The 20104-nt window shown below is 44.2% G+C and overlaps 1 protein-coding gene and 1 long non-coding RNA gene across 7 annotated transcripts in view; one reads left to right on the top strand and one right to left on the bottom strand.

Annotated features, from left to right (window-relative positions):
* The window catches only part of LOC128932222 (uncharacterized), a 31124-nt gene extending 11022 nt beyond the window's left edge, over window positions 1-20102 (top strand). For 2 of the 5 annotated variants that reach the window (XR_013536188.1, XR_013536187.1), the window contains exon 3: window positions 1-20102. This exon is cut by the window's left edge. This is a non-coding gene — a long non-coding RNA (uncharacterized LOC128932222). The other 3 variants (XR_013536186.1, XR_013536185.1, XR_013536184.1) reach the window with 3 other exon arrangements.
* The window catches only part of MEDAG (mesenteric estrogen dependent adipogenesis), a 24231-nt gene extending 4127 nt beyond the window's left edge, over window positions 1-20104 (bottom strand). For both annotated transcript variants that reach the window (XM_054256740.2, XM_002748951.6), the window contains exons 1-4: window positions 19607-20104; window positions 9603-9712; window positions 6727-6839; window positions 5680-5965 (exon numbers count right to left, since the gene is read on the bottom strand). In XM_054256740.2, coding sequence (XP_054112715.1) covers window positions 5680-5965; window positions 6727-6839; window positions 9603-9712; window positions 19607-19884 — 787 coding nt within the window. In that variant the 5' untranslated portion in view covers window positions 19885-20104. The remainder of the gene's footprint in view (window positions 1-5679; window positions 5966-6726; window positions 6840-9602; window positions 9713-19606) is intronic.

Below are 20104 nucleotides of genomic sequence, written 5' to 3'. Positions count from 1 at the left end.
AAATGAAAAGAATGAAACCTCCAAGAAATATGGGATTATGTGAAAAGACATAATCTACGTTTCATAGGTGTACCTGAATGTGACAAAGAGCATGAATCCAAGGGGAAAAACACTCTCTTGGATATTATCCAGGAGAACTTCCCCAATATAGCAAGGCAGGCCAACATTCAAGTCCAGGAAATACAGAGAACACCACAAAGATATTCCTCAAGAAGAGCAACCATAAGGCACATAATCATCAGATTCACCAGGGTTGAAATGAAGGAAAAAATATTAAGGGCAGTCAGAGAGAAAGGTCAGGTTACCCACAAAGGGAAGCCCATCAGACTCACAGTGGATCTCTCTGCAGAAACCCTACAGGCCAGAAGAGAATGAGGCCAATATTCAACATCCTTAAAGAAAAGAACTTTCAACCTAGAATTTCATATCCAGCCAAACTAAACTTCGTGAGCTAAGGAGAAAGAAAATCCTTTATGGACAAGCAATTGCTGAGAGATTTTGTCACCACCAGGCCTGCCTTACAAGAGCTCCTGAAAGAAGCACTAAACAAGGAAAGGAACAACCAGTACCAGCCACTCCAAAAACGTGCCAAATGGTAAAAACCATTGACACAATGAACAAAATGTGTCAACTAATGGGTAAAACATCCAGCTAGCATCAAAGTGGCAGGATCAAATTCACATATAACAATATTAACCTTAAATATAAATGGACTAAATGCCCCAATCAAAAGACACAGACTGGCAAATTGGATAAAAAGTCAAAACCCATTGGTGTGCTGTATTCAGGAAACCTATCTCACATGCAAGGACACACATAGGCTGAAAATAAAGGGATGGAGGAAGATTTATCAAGCAAATGGAGAACAAAAAGAAAAAGGCAGGACTTGCAATCCTAGTCTCTGATAAAATGGACTTTAAACCAACAAAGATCAAAAGAGACAAAGAAGGGCATTACATAATGGTAAAAAAAATTAATGCATTAAGAAAAACTAATGATCCTAAATATATATGCATATAATACAGGAGCCCCCAGGTACATAAAGCAAGTTCTTAACGACCTACAAAGAGACTTAGACTCCCACACAATAATAGTGGGAGATGTTAACACTCCACTGTCAATATCAGACAGATCAACAAGACAGAAAATTAACAAGGATATCCAGGACTTGAACTCAGATCTGGACCAAGCAGAACTAATAGACATCTACAGAAATCTCCACACTAAATCCACAGAATATGCATTCTTCTCAGCACCTCATGACACCTACTCTAAAACTGACTACATGATTGGAAGTAAATCACTCTTCAGCAAATGCAAAAGAACTAAAATCATAACAGTCTCTCAGACCACAGTGCAATCAAATTAGAACTCAGAATTCAGAAACTAACTTAGAACCACACAACTTCATGGAAACTGAACAACTGGTTCCTGAATGTCAACTGGATAAATAATGAAATGAAGGCAGAAATAAAGATGTTCTTTGAAACCAACAAGAACGAAGACACAACATACCAGAATCTCTGGGACACATTTAAATCAGTGTCTAGAGGAAATTTATAGCAATAAATACCCACCAAAGAAGCGAAAAAAGATCTAAAGTTGACACCCTATCCTCAAAATTGAAAGAGCTAGAGAAGCAAGATCAAAAAAACTCGAAAGCTAGCAGAAGACAAAAAATAACTAAGATCAGAGCAGAACTAAAGGAAATAGAGACAAAAAAAACCCTTCAAAAAAATCAATAAATCCAAGAGCTGGTTTTTTGAAAAGATCAACAAAATAGACAGACCATTAGCCAGATTAATAAAAAAGCAGTGGGATAAGAATCAAATAGATGCAATAAAAAATGATAAAGGGGATATCACCACTGACTCCACAGAAATACAAATCACAATCAGAGATTACTACAAACAACTCTATGCACGTAAACCAGTGAACCTGGAAGAAATGGACAAATTTCTGGACACTTGCACCCTCCCAAGTCTAAACCAGGAAAAAGTTGAAACCTTGAACAGATCTATAACAAAGGCTGAAGTTGAGGCAGCAATTAATAGCCTACCAACCAAAAAAAGTCCAGGTCCAGATAGATTCACAGCTGAATTCTACCAGATGTACAAAGAGGAGCTGTTATCATTCCTTCTGAAACTATTCCAAACAATACAAAAAGAGGGAATCCTTCCCAAATCACTTCATGAGACCAAAATCCTCCTGATACCAAAACCCAGCAGAGACTCAACAAAAAAAGAAAACTTCAGACCAATATCCAAGATGAACATAGATGCAAAAATCTTCAATAAAATACTGGCAAACCGATTGCAACGGCACCTTGAAAAGCTTATCCATCACAATCAAGTAGGCTACATTCCAGTGATGCAAGGCTGGTTCGACATACACACGTCTATAAACATAATCCACCACATAAACAGAACCAAAGACAAAAACCACATGATTATCTCAATAGATGCAGAGAAAGCCTTTGACAAAAGTCAACAGCCTTTTATGCTAAAAACTCTCAATAAAGTAAGTATGAAAGGAACATCTCTAAAAATAATAAAAGCTATTTACGACAAACCTACATCCAATATCATATTGAATGAGCAAAAACTGGAAGCATTCCCTTTGAAATCCGGCACTAGGCAAGGATGCCCTCTGTCACCACTCCTATTCAGTACTGTATTGGAAGTTCTAGCTAGAGCAATTAGGCAAGAAAAAAAAATAAATAAAGTGTATTCAATTAGGAAAAGAAGAAGTCAAATTGTCTCTATTTGCAGACAACATGGTTGTATATTTAGAAGACCCTATCATCTCAGTACAAAATCTCCTTAAACTGATAAGCAACTTCAGCAAAGTCTCAGGATACAAAATCAATGTGCAGAAATCACAAGCATTTCTATACACCAATAACAGACTAACAGAGAGCCAAATCATGAGCAAACTCCCATTCACAATTGCCACAAAGAGAATAAAATACCTAGGAATACAACTAACAAAGGACGCAAAGGACCTCTTCAAGGAGAACTACAAACCACTGCTCAAGGAAATAAGAGAGGACACAAACAGATTGAGAAACATTCCATGTCCATGGTTAGGAAGAATTAATATCATGAAAATGGTCATACTGCCCAAAGTAATTTATAGATTCAATGCTACCCCCATCAAGCTATCAATGACCTTCTTCACAGAACTGGAAAAAAACTACCTTAAATTCATATGGAACCAAAAAAGAGCCCACATAGCCAAGACCTAAGCAAAAAGAACAAAGTCAGAGGCATCATGTTACCTGATTTCAAACTATACTACAAGGCTACAGTAACCAAAACAGCATGGTACTGGTACCAAAACAAAGACATAGACCAATGGAACAGAACAGAGGCCTTGGAGGCAATGCCACACATCTACAACCATCTGATCTTTGACAAACCTGACAAAAACAAGCAATGAGGAAAGGATTCCCTGCTTAATAAATGGTGTTGGGAAAACTGGCTAGCCATGTGCAGAAAGCAGAAACTGGACCCCTTCCTGACACCTTACACTAAAATTAACTCCAGGTGGATTAAAGCCTTAAACATAAGACCTAACACCATAAAACCCCTTGAAAAAAAACCTAGGCAAAACCATTCAGGACATAGGCATAGGCAGGGACTTCATGACTAAAACACCAAAAGCATTGGTGACAAAAGCCAAAGTAGACAAATGGGACCTAATCAAACTCCAGAGCTTCTGTACAGCAAAAGAAACAATCATTAGACTGAACTGGCAACCAACAGAATGGGAAAAAATTTTTGCAATCTACCCATCTGGCAAAAGGCTAATATCCAGAATCTACAAAGCACTAAAACAGATTTACAAGAAAAAACAAACAAACCTATCCAAAAATGGGTGAAGGATATGAACAGACACTTTTCAAATGAAGACATATATGAGGCCAACAAACATATGAAAAAATGCTCATCATCCCTGATTATTAGAGAAATGCAAATCAAAACCACATTTAGATACCACCTTATGCCAGTTAGAATGGCAATCATTAAAAAATCTGGAGACAACAGATGCTGGAGAGGATGTGGAGAAATAGGAACAGTTTTACACTGTTGATGGGAGTGTAAACTAGTTCAACCATTGTGGAAGACAGTGTGGCACTTCCTCAAGGACCTAGAAATAGAAATTCCATTTGAGCTAGCAATCCCATTACTGGGTATATATCCAAATGATTATAAATCATTCTATTATAAAGACACATGTACATGTATATTAATAGCGGCACTGTTTACAATAGCAAAGACCTGGAACCAACCCAAATGCCCATCGACAACAGACTGGACAAGGAAAATGTGGCACATATACACCATGGAATACTATGCAGCCATAAAAAATGATGAGTTTATGTCCTTTGTAGGGACGTGGATGAATCTGGAAACCATCATTCTCAGCAAACTGACACAAGAACAGAAAATTAAACATTACATGTTCTCACTCATAGGTGGGTGTTGAACAATGAGAACACATGAACACAGGGAGGGGAGCATCACACACTGGGGTCTGTTGTGGGGGCCAAGGGAGGGACAGCTGGAGGGGTGGTGGGGAGGTCAGGGAGGGATAACATGGGGAGTAATGCCAGATGTAGGTGATGCGGGGACAGAGGCAGCAAACCACATTGCCATGTGTGTACCTGTGCAACAATCCTGCATGATCTGTACATGTACCCCAGAACCTAAAGTACAATTAAAAAAATATATATATATATGTGATAAAAATACAAAAATTAGCTGGGTGTGGTGGCACACACCTGTAGACCCAGCTACTTGGGAGGCTGAGACACCAGAATTGCTTCTGCCAGGGAGGAGGAAGTTGCAATGAGCCGAGATGGTGCCACTGCATTCCAGACTGGGTGACAGAGCGAGACTCCATCTCAGAAAACAAAACAAAACAAAAACCACAGGCAGTAAATGCAATTAATGAAGACTCTGTATTTTACATCTGAACTCTGAGAACACCACAACTTCATAGAGGCTGCTGGTTTTCTGCAATCAGTAGCACGAGTCCTGACTCAAGGAAGTTCCAGTACAGACTAGCAAAAGACAGAGAGAATGGGCTCTGCAGAAGACACAACCAGAGAAGCCGTGATTCATGCCACCTGCAGCCACACGGGTGTCAATACCAAGAACTTGCCATATGCCATCAAGAGTGCGTTAAATGAAAACTTCTCAAGAGGTATTCTTTTGTGCTCTGTCCAAATCGGGAGAAGCCTTCCAAATGCTGTTAAAGATTGCTATCTTGACCATACAGACTCCTCCCAAATCATCATTTTTGTTTACATTCTATTGTACAGAATGTGAACATTTGGAAGGCAGCATTTTTTTCCTAATATTTGAATGATTGCCAATAATACTTAAATGATCATTAATATTCATTTAAATTAATAATAACCTTTAAAGTTATTTTGGGGTAGACTACACAATATAATCCTGATGTCAGAAAACTTAAAGGGGCCCAAAAGGAAAAGTCACTACATTTGTTTTTGGTAACAAACATGTCCCACTTCTTACTTGCTGAATTTTGTGATATATTTTCCTCTTATTAACAGGTCTTGCCTTTTTGGTCAGTTGGCTCTCTTCCATTATTTTATTCTATCCTTTTATTTGACTACCTTCCACATGTCCTTGGGAATTTTTAACATACCTCTGGAAGTCACGCTGAATTTGCGGTCAGAGAAACTGCTCCTGCGGATTAAAGGCTCACTCATTTTTTCCAGAAATAACTTAATTGTCTCCTTCTTTTCTGGACTTGTACTTGACAAATTCAGAACTTTTCCATTGACTTTTACAATGGAATTACTGAGCCCAAACCAATAGAAGAAGTCAAATAGTGCGTCGGCTTTGAATTCATATGCAAAGCTTAAATTTTCCCCATTGAGCACTTCATTTCCTGGGGGGAAGAAATTCTTCACTGCCTCTTGAAAATCAAACTGAAAGAGAGAGGAACATTGCATTGATCTATTGCACATAACTCTCCTGTTGACATTCTAGAACTAACAACTGCCCAAATATCTGAAACATCACACCTCTTATTTCCCTTTCACACTCACAGATATTTTTTAACTGCTGTCTTTATTTTTTCTAACAAAGCTTTGCATTTGCATCGTATTCCATCTAAATATTCGGAACTGGTTGGCCAAAACTACATTTATGCTTACCCTATTTCCTTCTTTTTCTTTCTTTCTTTTTTTCTTTTTTCAGACTGACTAAATCTCGTTCTGTTGCCCAGTCTGGAGTGCAGTGGCCAAATCTTGGCTCACTGCAACCTCTGCCTCTGAGATTCAAGCAATTCTCTGCCTCAGCCTCCTGAGCAGCTGGGATTGCAGGCGCGCAACACCACACCCAACTAATTTTTGTATTTTTAGTTGAGATGGGGTTTCACCATCTTGGATCTTAAACTCTTGACCTCGTGATCCACCCTCCTTGGCCTCCCAAAGTGCTTGGATTACAGGTGTGAGCCACCATGCCCAGCCTGTTACCACATTTCTAATAGGTTTCTGAGAACTAAACTCATTTTATTGGTAGCAATAATGGCACCTTAGAGAACAAAGTGTCTGGATGCACTTTGTTCTCTAAGGGCCATTCTCTTGGCCTAAGCCAGGGCCATAGGGCCTCAGTTCTTGCATGAAATGCACAAGCTCCTTCCATGTGGTTTGGTTGCCAGCCCTGGATTCAGACAGGCTAGGCTTACCTGAAGCCGGTAACTTTCTCCAATCACTGAGGAGATGACCATGTCCATCCCTTGCTCTATCTGTCTTCTTATCTTGGGGTGCCTTGTGTTCACAAGAAACGCGTATGTCCTTTCTAGAAATTAGCAAGCAGAATTCAGAACCAAGCGTGTCCATGTGACATACTATGCTTCTTAAAATTGCTGCAGCAGTGCTTCCCACCTCCTTTGGAGATTTTATTCATTTATAACTTTCCTCTCTGCTCCCTCACATCCTTACTACAAAGCCTCACTAGATTTCCAGAAGTGTTTCTGAGAATTTTGCAGATTTGAAGGAGGTTCTGGGCCGCTGTAAAGGCAAGCTAGACAATCAGCTCCTGCAAGGCTGTGGATTGTCACTGGAGTCTCAGAAATCAAAAGTTCCACTCTATAATTATCACAGATGAGAACTGTGCCTCCACAGCATGTATCCAGTGTGGGGAAGGAAAGTGAAAGATGGAGATAGCCAGTTTTCATGTTACTGCTGTGCTAGATGATTTCTTCTTCTCTTTCTTCCTTCTTCCTTCTTTCTTCTTTCTTTTTCTTCTTCCAGAGTCTCTGTCACCCAGGCTGGAGTACAGTGGCACAATCACGGCTCACTGCAGTCTCAACCTCCTGGACTCAAGTGATCCTCCTACCTCAGCCTTCTGAGTTGCTGGGACCACAGGCATTTGCCACCACACCTGGCTAATTTGTGTATATTTTGCAGAGACAGGGTTTCATCACATTGCCTGGGCTTGTCTCGAACTCCTGAGCTCAAGCAACCTGCCATCCATAGCCTCCTAAAGTGCTGGGATTATAAGCATCAGTCACCATGACTTGTTGGGTATTCAAATCACAAGTTGGCTCTTACAGAATCTTTCTTCTTTGCAAAAGAAAATCTGCAAAGTTCAGGAAATGGGGCTGCTCCATGCTTTCCATGTCCAGCCCCACCTCCACCGCATGACTAGCTCTCCCCAGCCTCTCTAGAGACCAGACATCCTTCTGACAAATGACTAGTCTATGGTTCTAAGGATCAAGGCAGCTGGAGGTTGATTCTTCTCCCTGCCACTGAGGAAATAGTGGCTTTTTCTGATTTGCACAAAAGTGCAGTTTAGAATAGCAGCAAGACTGGACAGATAGCCTTAATCACAATTTTGCAATTTAAAATTGACCGTCTTAAGCTTCTGTGTCATTGTGGCTTTTATCACAGTTAATCAGTACTGGGTATCTGGATTTCTGTTGTGCTGACTCATTACACTATAGCATGCCTCAGACACAGGCCTCCTGCCATAATAGTTGTTCAACAACCTCATACATTCTGTAGGCTACCTAAGAATTCCTTGTTGTACCGCTACCTATACTTTGATTAAACTGTTAAAATGAAGAGGTCCCTTACTCTTTTTTTAGATTCCTCCTAGTGATTGATGCAGGAGGTATACTTGATACAGCTGTGAATTACATTCCTAAAGAACTAGCTGGCTTTCTGGTTATAATCAAGCCAAAGAACATGTGGGCTTCAGATGTTCTGATGAGCATTTCTTGTTACTGGGCATTCTGTTCCTGACCTTTCCAGCAGAAAGAGCATTGTGACTTTTTATTGTAAAATGAGCAAAGAGTGCTGCACAAGTCTGAATGAGAATGAATGTTTGGGGAAGTCTATTTGAAATTCATAGATCATTTCTTATTCCCTTAGACTCATTTTAAGAATGTTAGTTAGAAGCAAGTTTAAGAAATTCTACTCTATTACAGAGCATTGTGCCCAAGATTTCCCCCACATATCATTCTGAGCAGGAGGAAGAAGGCAAAATGGAGACATTTTCCTATTGAAATTTGGTTAAATATAGTTGTTACCAGCTAATCTGATTTCTTGGAAGAAACAATAAAGAGATGTGTCTAAACATGACATTCCAACATCATAGCATGAAACAGAAAAGCATCCACAATGCTATTTATTTTCTCAGTTTCCTCATCTATAAAATGGGGATAGTGTAAGCACCTCCTAGCTGGGATAATTACGCATCCTAGTTTGTCCAGGTCAGTTTATACCTTCATCCAAGAATAATTATTGATAGCAATGATGTTCCTGTTAATAACGTCCTCAGTTGATAAGCCCTACAAAGTTGTTGTGCTGATCCATTACATCAGAGCACTTCTTAGACATAGTAAGTGTTTGATACGTGGTAGAGCATGTTATATATCATCCTTATCGCTCCAGTCATTTCTGCAACCTCCCAAGTCTCAGAATGTCAGAGCACTTCCTGCCTAGACAGGAAGTAGCAAAGAAGCTCTGAGACAGGTGGCTTCTGCCCTACAATCATTGAGAAGTTTGTTCAGCAGGCTTGTGCTGTGCTTCAGGTGACCACATACACCAGGCTCCTTGCTGTCCATCTTATCACAAGCTAATTTCTGCCCTGCTCATCAGCATACCTCAGTCCACAGTCTAGCCCAGTTTGGTCCCAGCAAGGACTAAGCCAAAAATATTTAGATACTGATATTGTTTGGATTTGTGTCCCTGCCCAAATCTCATGTCGAATTGTAATTCCCGATGTTGGAGGAGGGGCCTGGTCAGAGGTGACTGGATCATGGGGGTGGATTTTCTCCTTGCTGTTCTCATGATAGTGGGTGAGTTCTTAATAGATCTGGTTGTTTAAAAGCGTGTAGCACCTCCCCTTCTGCCTTCTTCCTCCTGCTCCATGTAAGACATGCCTGCTCTCCCTTCACCTTCCACCATGATTGTAAGTTTTCGGAGGCCTCACCAGAAGCAGAAGCCTGTACAGCCTGCAGAACTGCGAGCCAATTAAACCTCTTTTCTTTATAAACTACCCAGTTTTAGGTATTTCTTTATAGCAGCGTGAGAACAGGCTAATATAGAGACTTACCTTTTGAGGTGTCTTTTTTGGTCTGTACATTAATAAAGAACAACATTGGTTTGCTCAATACGGTTTCCCTGTAGTCTTTATAATCACAGTAGTTGGTCAGTTCCACATACCTGTGAAAAAGCAGAGATCACTGCAAATGTAACACACCCTTTCATCTAAATTAGGAAGGGGATGTACTGGACAGGTACTCAGCACAGCCACAGATCTTGGAGGGAAGTTCCTTGAAATGTTTCCTTACAGAGGTCACCGTATAAATAAATCTTTCTCTGGTCATGGCTGATTGGAGGGAGGATCAGCATACAGCCCACAGGCAGCCATGGTCCTTGGGGTGTCCTGGCATCAATGCTTGGCTCTCAGACTTAACCAGTGATCATCAGTATCATCTATCATTTGGGCTAAAACAGTTGATTTTAAGCTGTAAGAACTCTAAGTCCCTCTGAATTGAGCATGAATTCGACTTAATAAGTGGAATTAGTTGGATCTTCTCCAGTGGAGTCATCCTGTCTAACTGGTGGGTCTGGAATTTTCCTTTCCTTCTCTCCACTTTCCCCACTAATCCCAAGATAAACCCAACTCCCTCTATAGATTACAGAATCAACCAATATTCATATGAAACATTACTAATTCACATCTCCCCTATGCTGAGCTTGTGTAATTAAAACGTCAAAACAACTGATGTTGAACTTTTCGCCACATGCTTGTTAAATTTAGTCTTTTTTGTTTTCATTCATTGTTCTCATTTAGGAAGATCTTTCTGAATCCTGACTCTGTCATCCAGCATGTTAGCTTTCTCTCCCTGCCCTTCTGCTCTTCCAAGCAGCCTAGCTGTGTCCCTATCCGCATTATTGATAAAAAGGTCCAAGTGCAGATTAGCTTCCTTCAAGAAGTTGGCTAATTTTCTAAGTAAACCCAAGCTCAGATGCCATGTGGATGTAGGCAGGCGAATGGCCCCCAGTGGGCTGAAGGATGCGTCTGCCGCAGTCTCTCTAATCACAGAGCTGGTTCCCCGTTGACACAGCTGTGAGCATCTGCACGGAGTGAAAGGCTGGCTGAGCGGAGCGCGCGGGCTGCCTTTTGCTACACCACAGCATGTTTGTTTCTTACATCTAGTCATCAGCAGAGACAGCTCCAAGCAATTCTTTCCGGCTGGTTGTCCTTCCAGTGCCTGACATGAAAATCACAGCGTTGGTGAGAAAACAGCCACTGCAGGGAGCTGTGGCCACAGTCATCTCGGCATCCCTCCCCTGCGCCCACTTCCCACCACCCCTTGGAGGGGCCAGCACACAAGACAGTGACTGGGGCATGTGTCAAGAGCAGGCGAGAGAATATCTACCCCGAGGCAGGAAAACACGGCTTCCGCTTCGCTGTCTCCCAGCTTGGTTTCTTAGAAATCTATGTCATTATCTTTCTGCTGGGATTGTCAGACCTGATTTTGAGAGCTTTTAAAACCTGACCCCTGATGGAGCCTCTAAAATGCTTCCTGCCTTCTATTTCACCAGGCTTTTAAAGCAGTCTCCACCTCCCACTACATCTGTAGTGGTGGCTGCTTGGGGGCTGTTCCTGGGGTGGGGAGGGGAACATGGAGCTGCAGTGTTCCAGAGAAGAAAAAGGCAGGTGTGGGTGTTGATGCTCAAGGAGTGGGTGAGGATGGCAGGTGGAGAGGAGAGGACGATGGGAATGGAGGAGGGTCGCTGAGGTGGGGTGCTGGGGTGTTACAAGGAAATGGATGGCCAGGTAAGAGAATGCAGACCCCGATGGGGCTTTTGTATGACTCTCCCTTCACCTCTCCGCTGTGCTCACCCTCACCTGGGCAGATCAGGAGAAAAGGGGTGAGATGGGGGAGCCTCAGGAGAGTGGCACTGGTGTTACATATCAGCTGGGAGAGAATTTTCCTGCCCTTCTTTGTCCCAGTTGATTAACTGCCAAAAGTTACTAGAGAAAGAAAGCAAAGGAGAAGGCAGAGAAAAGAAAACCACCATTCGCTGGGCACATCCATTCATTCACTCAGCAACTTCATTGAGTCCCGCTGATGAGCCAGGCACCAGGTGAGTATTTAGTGTCTCATTGCCTTATTATGCTGGAGGGGCTCGGAGCCCAGAAAGGGGGCAGTGGAAGGAGGCAGTGCAGAGTGCCCCTGTGCTCACCCATTCCTCTTGCCATCCATCTATTTATTCAGCTGCCAACCACCCAGCACAGGGCAGGCAGGCAAGAGTGGCTTGGGAAGGGGGTGAAGAGAAGGTAAAGTCTGTGGTTACATGGGGGGTTTAGGATACAGAGGGAGAAAAGAGAAAGAAACCCCCTGTAGCAAAAGAGGAAGAAAAGGGCAAGTCTGGTTGGCATAAACTTAAAAAAATAGATGGGTGATGCAGGGGCAGCGGCAGGCTTCACCTGTGACCTGTTCTTCCACCACCCTGTTTACATGGAATTCAGTCATGGTCATTTTGGCTCCTTTACTGTATTCCTCAGGGTGATTCCTCTATTCTCTCATTATCTGGAGTCTGATTGTCATTCTTTGTGGAAAGTGCATGGCATCCGTGTACAATGCGCCCAGAAAATCTTCAGTTTCAATGCCTTTTCTGATGACACAAATGCCAGTTCAGTATTTCTCTCTGCGTTCAAAATTGATTGACATCCGATGGGTCAGTAATGCCACAGATGAAGTCTCAACTTACAAATGATCTCTGCTTCAGAGAATACTCAGTTTTCCCTGGAATTTGGTGGAAGGCTTTTTGAATGCTACTGGGCTCAAAGAGCAGATTTTAAGCATGAGCACAGAAGGACGCCTGCTGGATAGCCACACGTTGAGTGAAATGTACGATCTACACATGAACTATCCATTTTCAAGCCTGAATTTCATAATACACCTTGGAAAATAAAACTACATGCAACGTAATTTAACCTGCCTTTGATGATTCAGGAGGCACTTTAGTACCTCAAGTGGCTGTAAACCTCATCACAGTGCATGCCAGTTATCACTGTACCACAGATGTGTAAACACTGCTTATAGAAGAGCTTTCATGCCAGAACTTACAGACAAGAGATTGTGGCAAGATCCCTACTTAATAAGCTTCCTATCTCAACCAGGTAACAAAGAAGAAATACCTCAGTAGTTCATCCATTTCCAGCCTCTCAGTTATGGTCCAATTGTTAAACACCTTGAAATTCTATTGAAATAAATAAATATGGGCTTTCACTAAAATATAATAAGACCATAGAATTTAGTTGTTAAGGTGCACAGATAAATATTTAAGTTTCTGACATTTAATCACTGGTTTTAGTTTAAGACTAGCCTCACTAGATTACATTAGGGACTAGTTATTTGACCTTGTTTGTTTGTTTGTTTGTTTTTTGAGAGTCTCGCTCTGTCGTCCAGGCTGGAGTGCAGTGACACAATTGTGCCTCAAAGTAACCTCTGTCTCCCTGGTTCAAGCAATTCTCCTGCCTCAGCCACCCAAGTAGCTGGGATTACAGGTGTGCACCACCATGCCCAGCTAATTTTTGTATTTTTAGTAGAGACAGGATTTCACCACATTGACCAGGCTGGTCTCGAATTCCTGACCTCAGATGATCTGTCTGCCTCAGCCTCCTAAAATGCTGGGATTACAGGCATCAGCCATCACGCCTGGCCTTTAATCATAGATATTTCAGAATTACTAATGTAAATATTGCTTCTACATATTGAATATTTAACATAGTTGCGGAAATGATCATTAGGAACGAAAAGCAAACACTTTAAGATAGACAATTCCTTTAAACTCTCTTTTCTTCATTGCTTTACCCTGGCCCCAAAATGTTTTTGGAGTGAAAGTTTCTACTCCTGGCTTCAATCCAAAGATTAAAAGGCAGGTCAAGGCTGAGCATGGTGGCTCATGCCTACTATCCCAGCATTTTGGGAGGTCAAGACAGGAGGATTGCTTGAGGCAAGGGGTTCCAGACCAGCCTGGGCAACATAGTTCCAGACCAGCCTAAGCAAATCTTGCCTTTGCAAAAAAATGTTTAAAATTAGCCTGTTGTGGTGGGTGCATGTCTATACTCCTAGCAAGTCAGGAGGCTGAGGCGGGAGGATTGCTGGAGGCCAGAAATTCCAGGCTGCAGTGAGCTATGACTGCACCACTGCAGTCCAGCCTGGGTAGCAGAGTGACACCCTATCTCAAACCCAATGCATGTAACCAAACAAACAAACGCAGCAGGACAATGTAATGGGAAGCACAGTATTTTAAAATAAGATCTAATTCATGTCCTAATTTGCTGGCTATGTGAACTCAGTTCCAGAGCCACAACTCACTGTGACCTTCAGGGATGTCTTCAGACCTGTCTGCACCTGTTCACTCATCTGTGAAAAGAGCGTAGAGTATTTTCTTCCCACATGATGAGTAAATGCAGTACGTGCAATGTAGACGTATGAATTTGAAGCCATGGGGGGATGCTTGATAAACCTCACGGATGTCTCTAATCCTCGCCAACTTGGCAAAGCCACAGGATGAAGTTTTGTGAACTTCTGACTTACGACCAGGGCTGTGTTCGTTTGAGTTCCCAGAAAATGAGGACGATATCAGTATCTGATAAATGAGCAAGAGTTGCTCCTTCCTTGTTCCAATTTCTTTCCTCGTTTTTTCAGTTTTGGAGGCTAAAGGGAACAGCTTAATGACAGCAACATCTGAAGGGGGACCAGAAAAAGAGCATTGTGTTTTGCTTCTAGAAAATCAGGAGTCATTGAAAGATGGCCCACCTCTAAGACACCCGCCTTTCAAAGCTGCCCCAAATTTCCCTTGGCTCTAACAATTTCTGCTCAATGACAGATAATCTCCATGGCCTCCATCAAAGGGTGGAGTGTGTGTGTGTGTGTGTGTGTGTATTCATTAAAAAAAAACTATGGACAGTGGAGCAGAGAAAAAGAGGAACACACACTGCCATAGTCTGTGTAGGAGGCCCAGGAACTGCTTGCCACTTTCATAATTCTTTGCTGTGACACTAAGCAAAAGCTTGCAGAGCCATTTTGCTGTCAGGGGAAGCAGGATGCCCCCGCCATGAGTTTCTAGTGTTAGCTTGATCGCCTTACACAGAGCCTCGCCCTATTCTCTCTTCCTTTCTTCCCTCCGCCTTCTGCCCTAATTCTAGTGAAACAAAGCAAAATTTTTAGACTTATCGCTCTAATGTCTGTGACACTTAGTGTGTGTGAAACTCTGATGGGGCAGAGAATGATTCATTCATTTATGCATGTAAGAAATGTTTACTGAGCACCTACTGTGTGCTGGGCACTGGGAACGCAGAGATGAGAAAGGAAACAGTCTCGCTTCTAAGATGCATATGGTCTCCTGGGGTGACAATTGAGAAAAGACACTGTTTTGGTATGAAATGATGAATGTATATCCTTGCTCAAAACGTGATCCTTGGACTAACAGCACTGGAATCACCTGGCATGATGCAGAATCCAGGGCTCTCCCCAGAATCAATCAGCATCTGTGTTTTAACAAGGTCTCCAGGAGACTTGCATACTTACTTAAAGTTTGAGAAGCACTGGTCTAACACGCGGTCCCTGCTATTCATAAGTTTGCAAACTGGCAAATCATTCAAATATACCAATGCCAGAGAAATGCACAGTTCTCAATATTCACGTGTCCAGACTCCACTGAGTTCTCTCCTAGCCTGTTAAGCCTAAGGGAGCAAGTCAGGAGGGGCCTGGGGTTAGAGCCACGTATTGAGATGAGATGGGTAGTAGGAGAGAGATTGTCCTGTCAAACGAAATAGCCCACAAGAGTTAGGTAAGAGCAGGGGCAGGGACACCCCAGGAAGGATCACAGCCTAGACCATCCATGGGGACTATGGGGTGGCTGCATGCAGTCAGGCAGGCAGGCAGGTGGCAAGGACCAGGGGAGCTGAGGATAGGAAGGAGACAAGTGTGGCTGCAAGTCTGGAGCCTAGCTCTGAAGAAGTCAGGCAGGAAAGAAGGCTGGCGGCACATCGCTATGCAATCATCGGATCTGAGTGTGATTTCTGTCTCTGGGATCTCAGCTAGTATTTTAACCTTGCAGATATTCATTTTCCTCGACTGTACAATCTAGCTAACAAAAGGTACCCCGTGAGGTGGCTAAGGGATTAAATAATGTGTGTAAAGCTCTTGGGTCTGGGGCTGCTTAATAGTATTATTATTATTATTCCCACTTTACAGTTGAGGAAACAGAGTCCCATGGACAGTAAGTGAATTTCCCAAGGTCATTCAGCTGGTAAAGAGCAAAGCCCTTCCTCTAGACTGACTCCTAAGAATCTCAGGGCTCAATGCGTGGATGGTTATTATTCCACCGACATCACTATGTATCCTGCTAAGGGGCTGCTGCCTAAGCAGGTTGCCGCATCAAAGACCACACCTTCCAACCTCCAGCCTCAAGTTGGGCTCCTTTCTGGGCCTGGGCAGGCAGACAGAACCCAGCACTTCTGACTGCAGGGTGGAGGCGAGGCTTCCCCAGTAAACTTCCAAATGTGTTCCAGCCCAACTGTCCTTATTCTACCCCCAGGAGTGCCGCTCCATCTCACCTGCATTCTCTGCACCAAGAGGATGCTTTATAGGAAAAAAAAGGTGGTGTGTGTGTGTGTGTGTGTGTGTCACAGTTAATGGTAATTCTGACTTTTGAGCATTGAATGAATAGCTCCCTGAATGACCATTACATGCATCTGTGTCCTGAGCATGTTGTGTTTACAACATGGGTGAAAATCCTGATCTTGAAAGAAAAAAGTAAAAATCAAGACCTTGCCATAAATCCTACAAAGTAGGACAAATATTTTTCCAGTAGGTTCTTGAAGGAGCTTTAGAGCTGGTGGCCATCACTAAACCTTTCCACTATGCTAGATTTCCTTAGTTTACTTAGTAGGTATGTATTTAGAAAAAATGGTCAAGTATTAGAAAATAAACCTAAGTAGGGCTCCCAAAATCATCCTCGTGCTGTCTCAGCAAGGGAATCATCTGAAAGTCAAGGTCAGTGGCTCTTAGCCTTTCGTAGTTCCTTGGAAAAGGGCCTCATGAAGGCCATAGGACACACTGATGAGTGCCCAGAAAGCAATTCTGATTACACCATGGGCGTATCCCATGTGCCAAAAGTATGTGTTGAGTTAAAAAGAATTAATTAATGGAACAAGGATTCTTAACCTAGGTCCAAGTATCTCATGAACATTCTGAATGGTCAGCAAAAATTGGGGATATATCTACATTTCTGGGGTATCTATGTACAATTCTCAAAGGCTCTATGGTCCAAAATGATTAAGAATCATTTTGCCTTTTGGGATTCCTGGCCATCTTCATGGATGCTCTTGGTTAGAAGCCACCCCACACCCACAGCTGGAATATGGTGGCCACAAAGAAGATGAAAAGGCCCTGGAGTCCATCAACTCTAGTCTCCAAGCCATTAAGAAGGGTGGAAAGTACAAGCTGGGGCAAGCCAGCTCTGAAGATGATAGACAGGCGAAGTGAAACTGATCATCCCCACCAACCACCTGGCCTCAAGGAAATCTGAAATACAGCACTAAGCCACAACCTCTCAAAACTGCCATCTACCACTCCAGCAGTAATAACATTAAATTGGGCACAGCATATGGAAAACACCATAGGAAGAGCACCACGGTGTCACTGATCCAGAGAATTCTGAGATTCTTTTTTTTTTTTTTTTTTTTTGAGACAGGGTCTCTGTTGCCTAGGCTGGAGTGCAGTGACACCATCTTGGCTCAGTGCAACCTCCACCTCCAAGATTCAAGCCATCTTCCTACCTTGGCCTCCCAAGTAGCTGGAACTATAGGCACATGTCATCATGTCCAGCTAATTTTTGTATTTTTGTACAGAAGAGGTCTTGTTATGTTGCCCAAGCTGGTCTCGAAGTTCTAGACTCAAGCAATCTGCCCGCCTCAGACTCCCAAAGTGCTGGAATTACAGGCGTGAGCTACTGCACCCAGCCCTGACATCTTTAGAAGTAAGCTAGAACAGACTGATGAAAGAAAATAATGCAAATTTTCTTTAATAAAACTGGCCAGAGCTTGTTTTTCAAAAGGAAGGAAGGAAGGAAGGGAGGAAGGAAGGAAGGGAGGAAGGAAGGGAGGGATGGAAGGAAGGAAGGGAGGTAGGGAGGGAGGGAGGAAGGATGGGTCATAGCAGTATTTTGAGGGAGGAAGTCATATGCTATCCCCAAAGCCAAAATCAACTGGGCAAATTTGACAGCTTGGAGGAGCGAAACGTAAGATATTTGAGTTCTGGCTTCAGCATGCCTCTCACCTCCTGATTCACCAGGGCAGACCCTCTCACTGCTGCCCACAACCTAGTCCTCCCCCTCTGCCTAGAAGTCTGTCTCCATTTAGAAAGATTCCCTCCTGGCCATCCTTCAGGACTGCACACTCAGTTATAAAAGCCTCCTTCCCTGCCTGAGGACAATAGATGGCTCCTTCAATCACCCAAATTATCTTCAGAGGCTCCTTGCTATTTCCCAGATACAAAAGCCCTTACGGTATTATTTATACAACGATAGCCTATTATTTACTGATTTGTGTTTGCACCCCGGTCTGTGTTTCCTGGTCATTGTGGCCCAGGTGTTTATTCTAGATTCAAAGCTGTCAAAGAATCACTGCTGTTTAATTTTCTTTTGCGTAGGACGTGTTCAAAGCAAAAATTAGATGACAGACATTTCAGATTTTGCAGCACTGTTTGCGACAATTAGAACTGGTTCTGTCAAAACCTCACCTATGGCTTCAATTAATTCTGGACATTATTATTTCCCATACCCTGTTCTCAAGTACAGTGGGCATCCTCTTTTTAAATCTGCGCACATCTGATTTCTGACTCAGCTCCTCCCACAGTCCCGCACTTACGGTTTGGAATTTTCATTTCACTAAGAAAGGGAGAAATTCTTGCTGGGGAATGGTTCTTCAGGCATTCAGAGCCCTCCCTATCTTTGTCTGGAAAAGCAAGGTTTGTTCCCCCGCAGCTTTGAAGGCTGCACGTTCAATATCTCATTTGGTTTGCCTGCCTCTCTTGGCTCCCTCCTACCCACAGGGTGCCACAGCGCACTGTCTTTCCCAGTAGCAAAGGCACTGTGTCTCATGAGCTGGCTGCTTATTCATTTCTGAGTCAAACTCTAGACCATGCTTGCCTCTTCAGGCACTCGGCCCTCTGAGCACAAATACAACAGGGCTTTGCACTCCAGGCCCTTGCCCAGAGTAACCTCTGGAGGCCTAAGGCCACGTGGCATCAGGCCTGAAGTGCCCTCCTTTACTCCATGACATCAAAGCCTGCTTCAGATGGCTGGGCCACATCCTGCTGGCTTCATGTCTGCCAAGAAGAGCTTGGGGCATTGTGACCACAACAGTCAAGCATCCTGGGGGCCTCCTTCCAATTAAGGCCCGCAGGTTTTACACTTATTTCCCCAGAACTTATCTGTGCCTTTCACAGCCCACACGACTTACAGGGGCTTTGTTCCCTTCTCAGCTGCAGTTTATTTGTTTATTTTTTGAAACACGAAGGGAGGCCAGAGATGGGAAACTTTGAGCTTTTGCACGCTTCTCCACTGCGTCTCCTCGATGGAGAAGGCTGGCAGTGCTCCCTGCCTCCCGCAGCCACCCATGCTCCAAAGCCAGGATGTGAGTCTTGCAGCGCTGCAGACAGCTCCTAAAGGGTGTACCCCCAATTTGAGCTCATCTGACCTAGTTAAGGAGCCAGAACGGGAGAATTATCGGCCAGTCATGAGTTCTGGCTGGGGACCCTGCCCTCCCCCTCGCGCCCAGCCTTGATGCCCTTCTGGGCAGCTTCAAACAGCAGCTGCAAAATGTCAGTGCAAGAGGCAGAAGGACCAGGGCGGAAAGAGCGTGCCGACTCCGGATGATAGAAGCAGAGGGAAAGTCTAGAAGTACACGGAGCAGGGGGCTAGGCGGGGTCGCAGGCAGCGAGGACAGCCCAGGATCCCAGAGACGCCAGGTGGAGGCGTCTTGCGGGCACCTGGCGACGGGCCGGGGCCCGCGGCGAGGCCACCCACCTCTTGATGTAGCTGCTGAGGCGGTAGAGCTGCCCGTCGAGGCGCACGAGGCCGTCGCAGAAGACGTTGAAGCCCCCCCGCGCCGCCGCGGGCTCCCCGGGCCCGGCCACTACGAGCTGGTCGCCGCGCAGCTGGATGGCACCGGGCTGCAGGCGAAGCAGCTGCGCCAAAGGCAGCAGGGCCAGCTCGCAATCGCAGGTCCACAGGCTGCGCAGCTCCCCCGACGAGATGGAGGTCAGGCTCGGCCTGGCCACCGGCTCGCAGGCCGCCCCCGCCATGCCCGCGACGTCGGTCCTGGCACCGCCTGCCTCCGGCACCTGAGGGTCCCCAGGAGAGGCCGGGCGCCCTGCCTGCGTCAGCGCGCGCAGGGTGCCGAGAGGATCGGTCTGCCCACCTGGCCGGGACGCGGTGGCCGCTCGGGTGCCCGCCTGCCCTCCCGGATGGCCCCTCCGCAGCTGCCACTCGCTGGGAGCGCTGCAGGCACCGCGCGGAGAAAGC

Source organism: Callithrix jacchus, chromosome 5, assembly GCF_049354715.1.
Source record: "Callithrix jacchus isolate 240 chromosome 5, calJac240_pri, whole genome shotgun sequence".
Lineage (NCBI taxonomy): Eukaryota > Metazoa > Chordata > Mammalia > Primates > Cebidae > Callithrix > Callithrix jacchus.
Note: the sequence above shows the minus strand (reverse complement) of the source record. Positions and strands in the feature narration are given on the sequence as shown.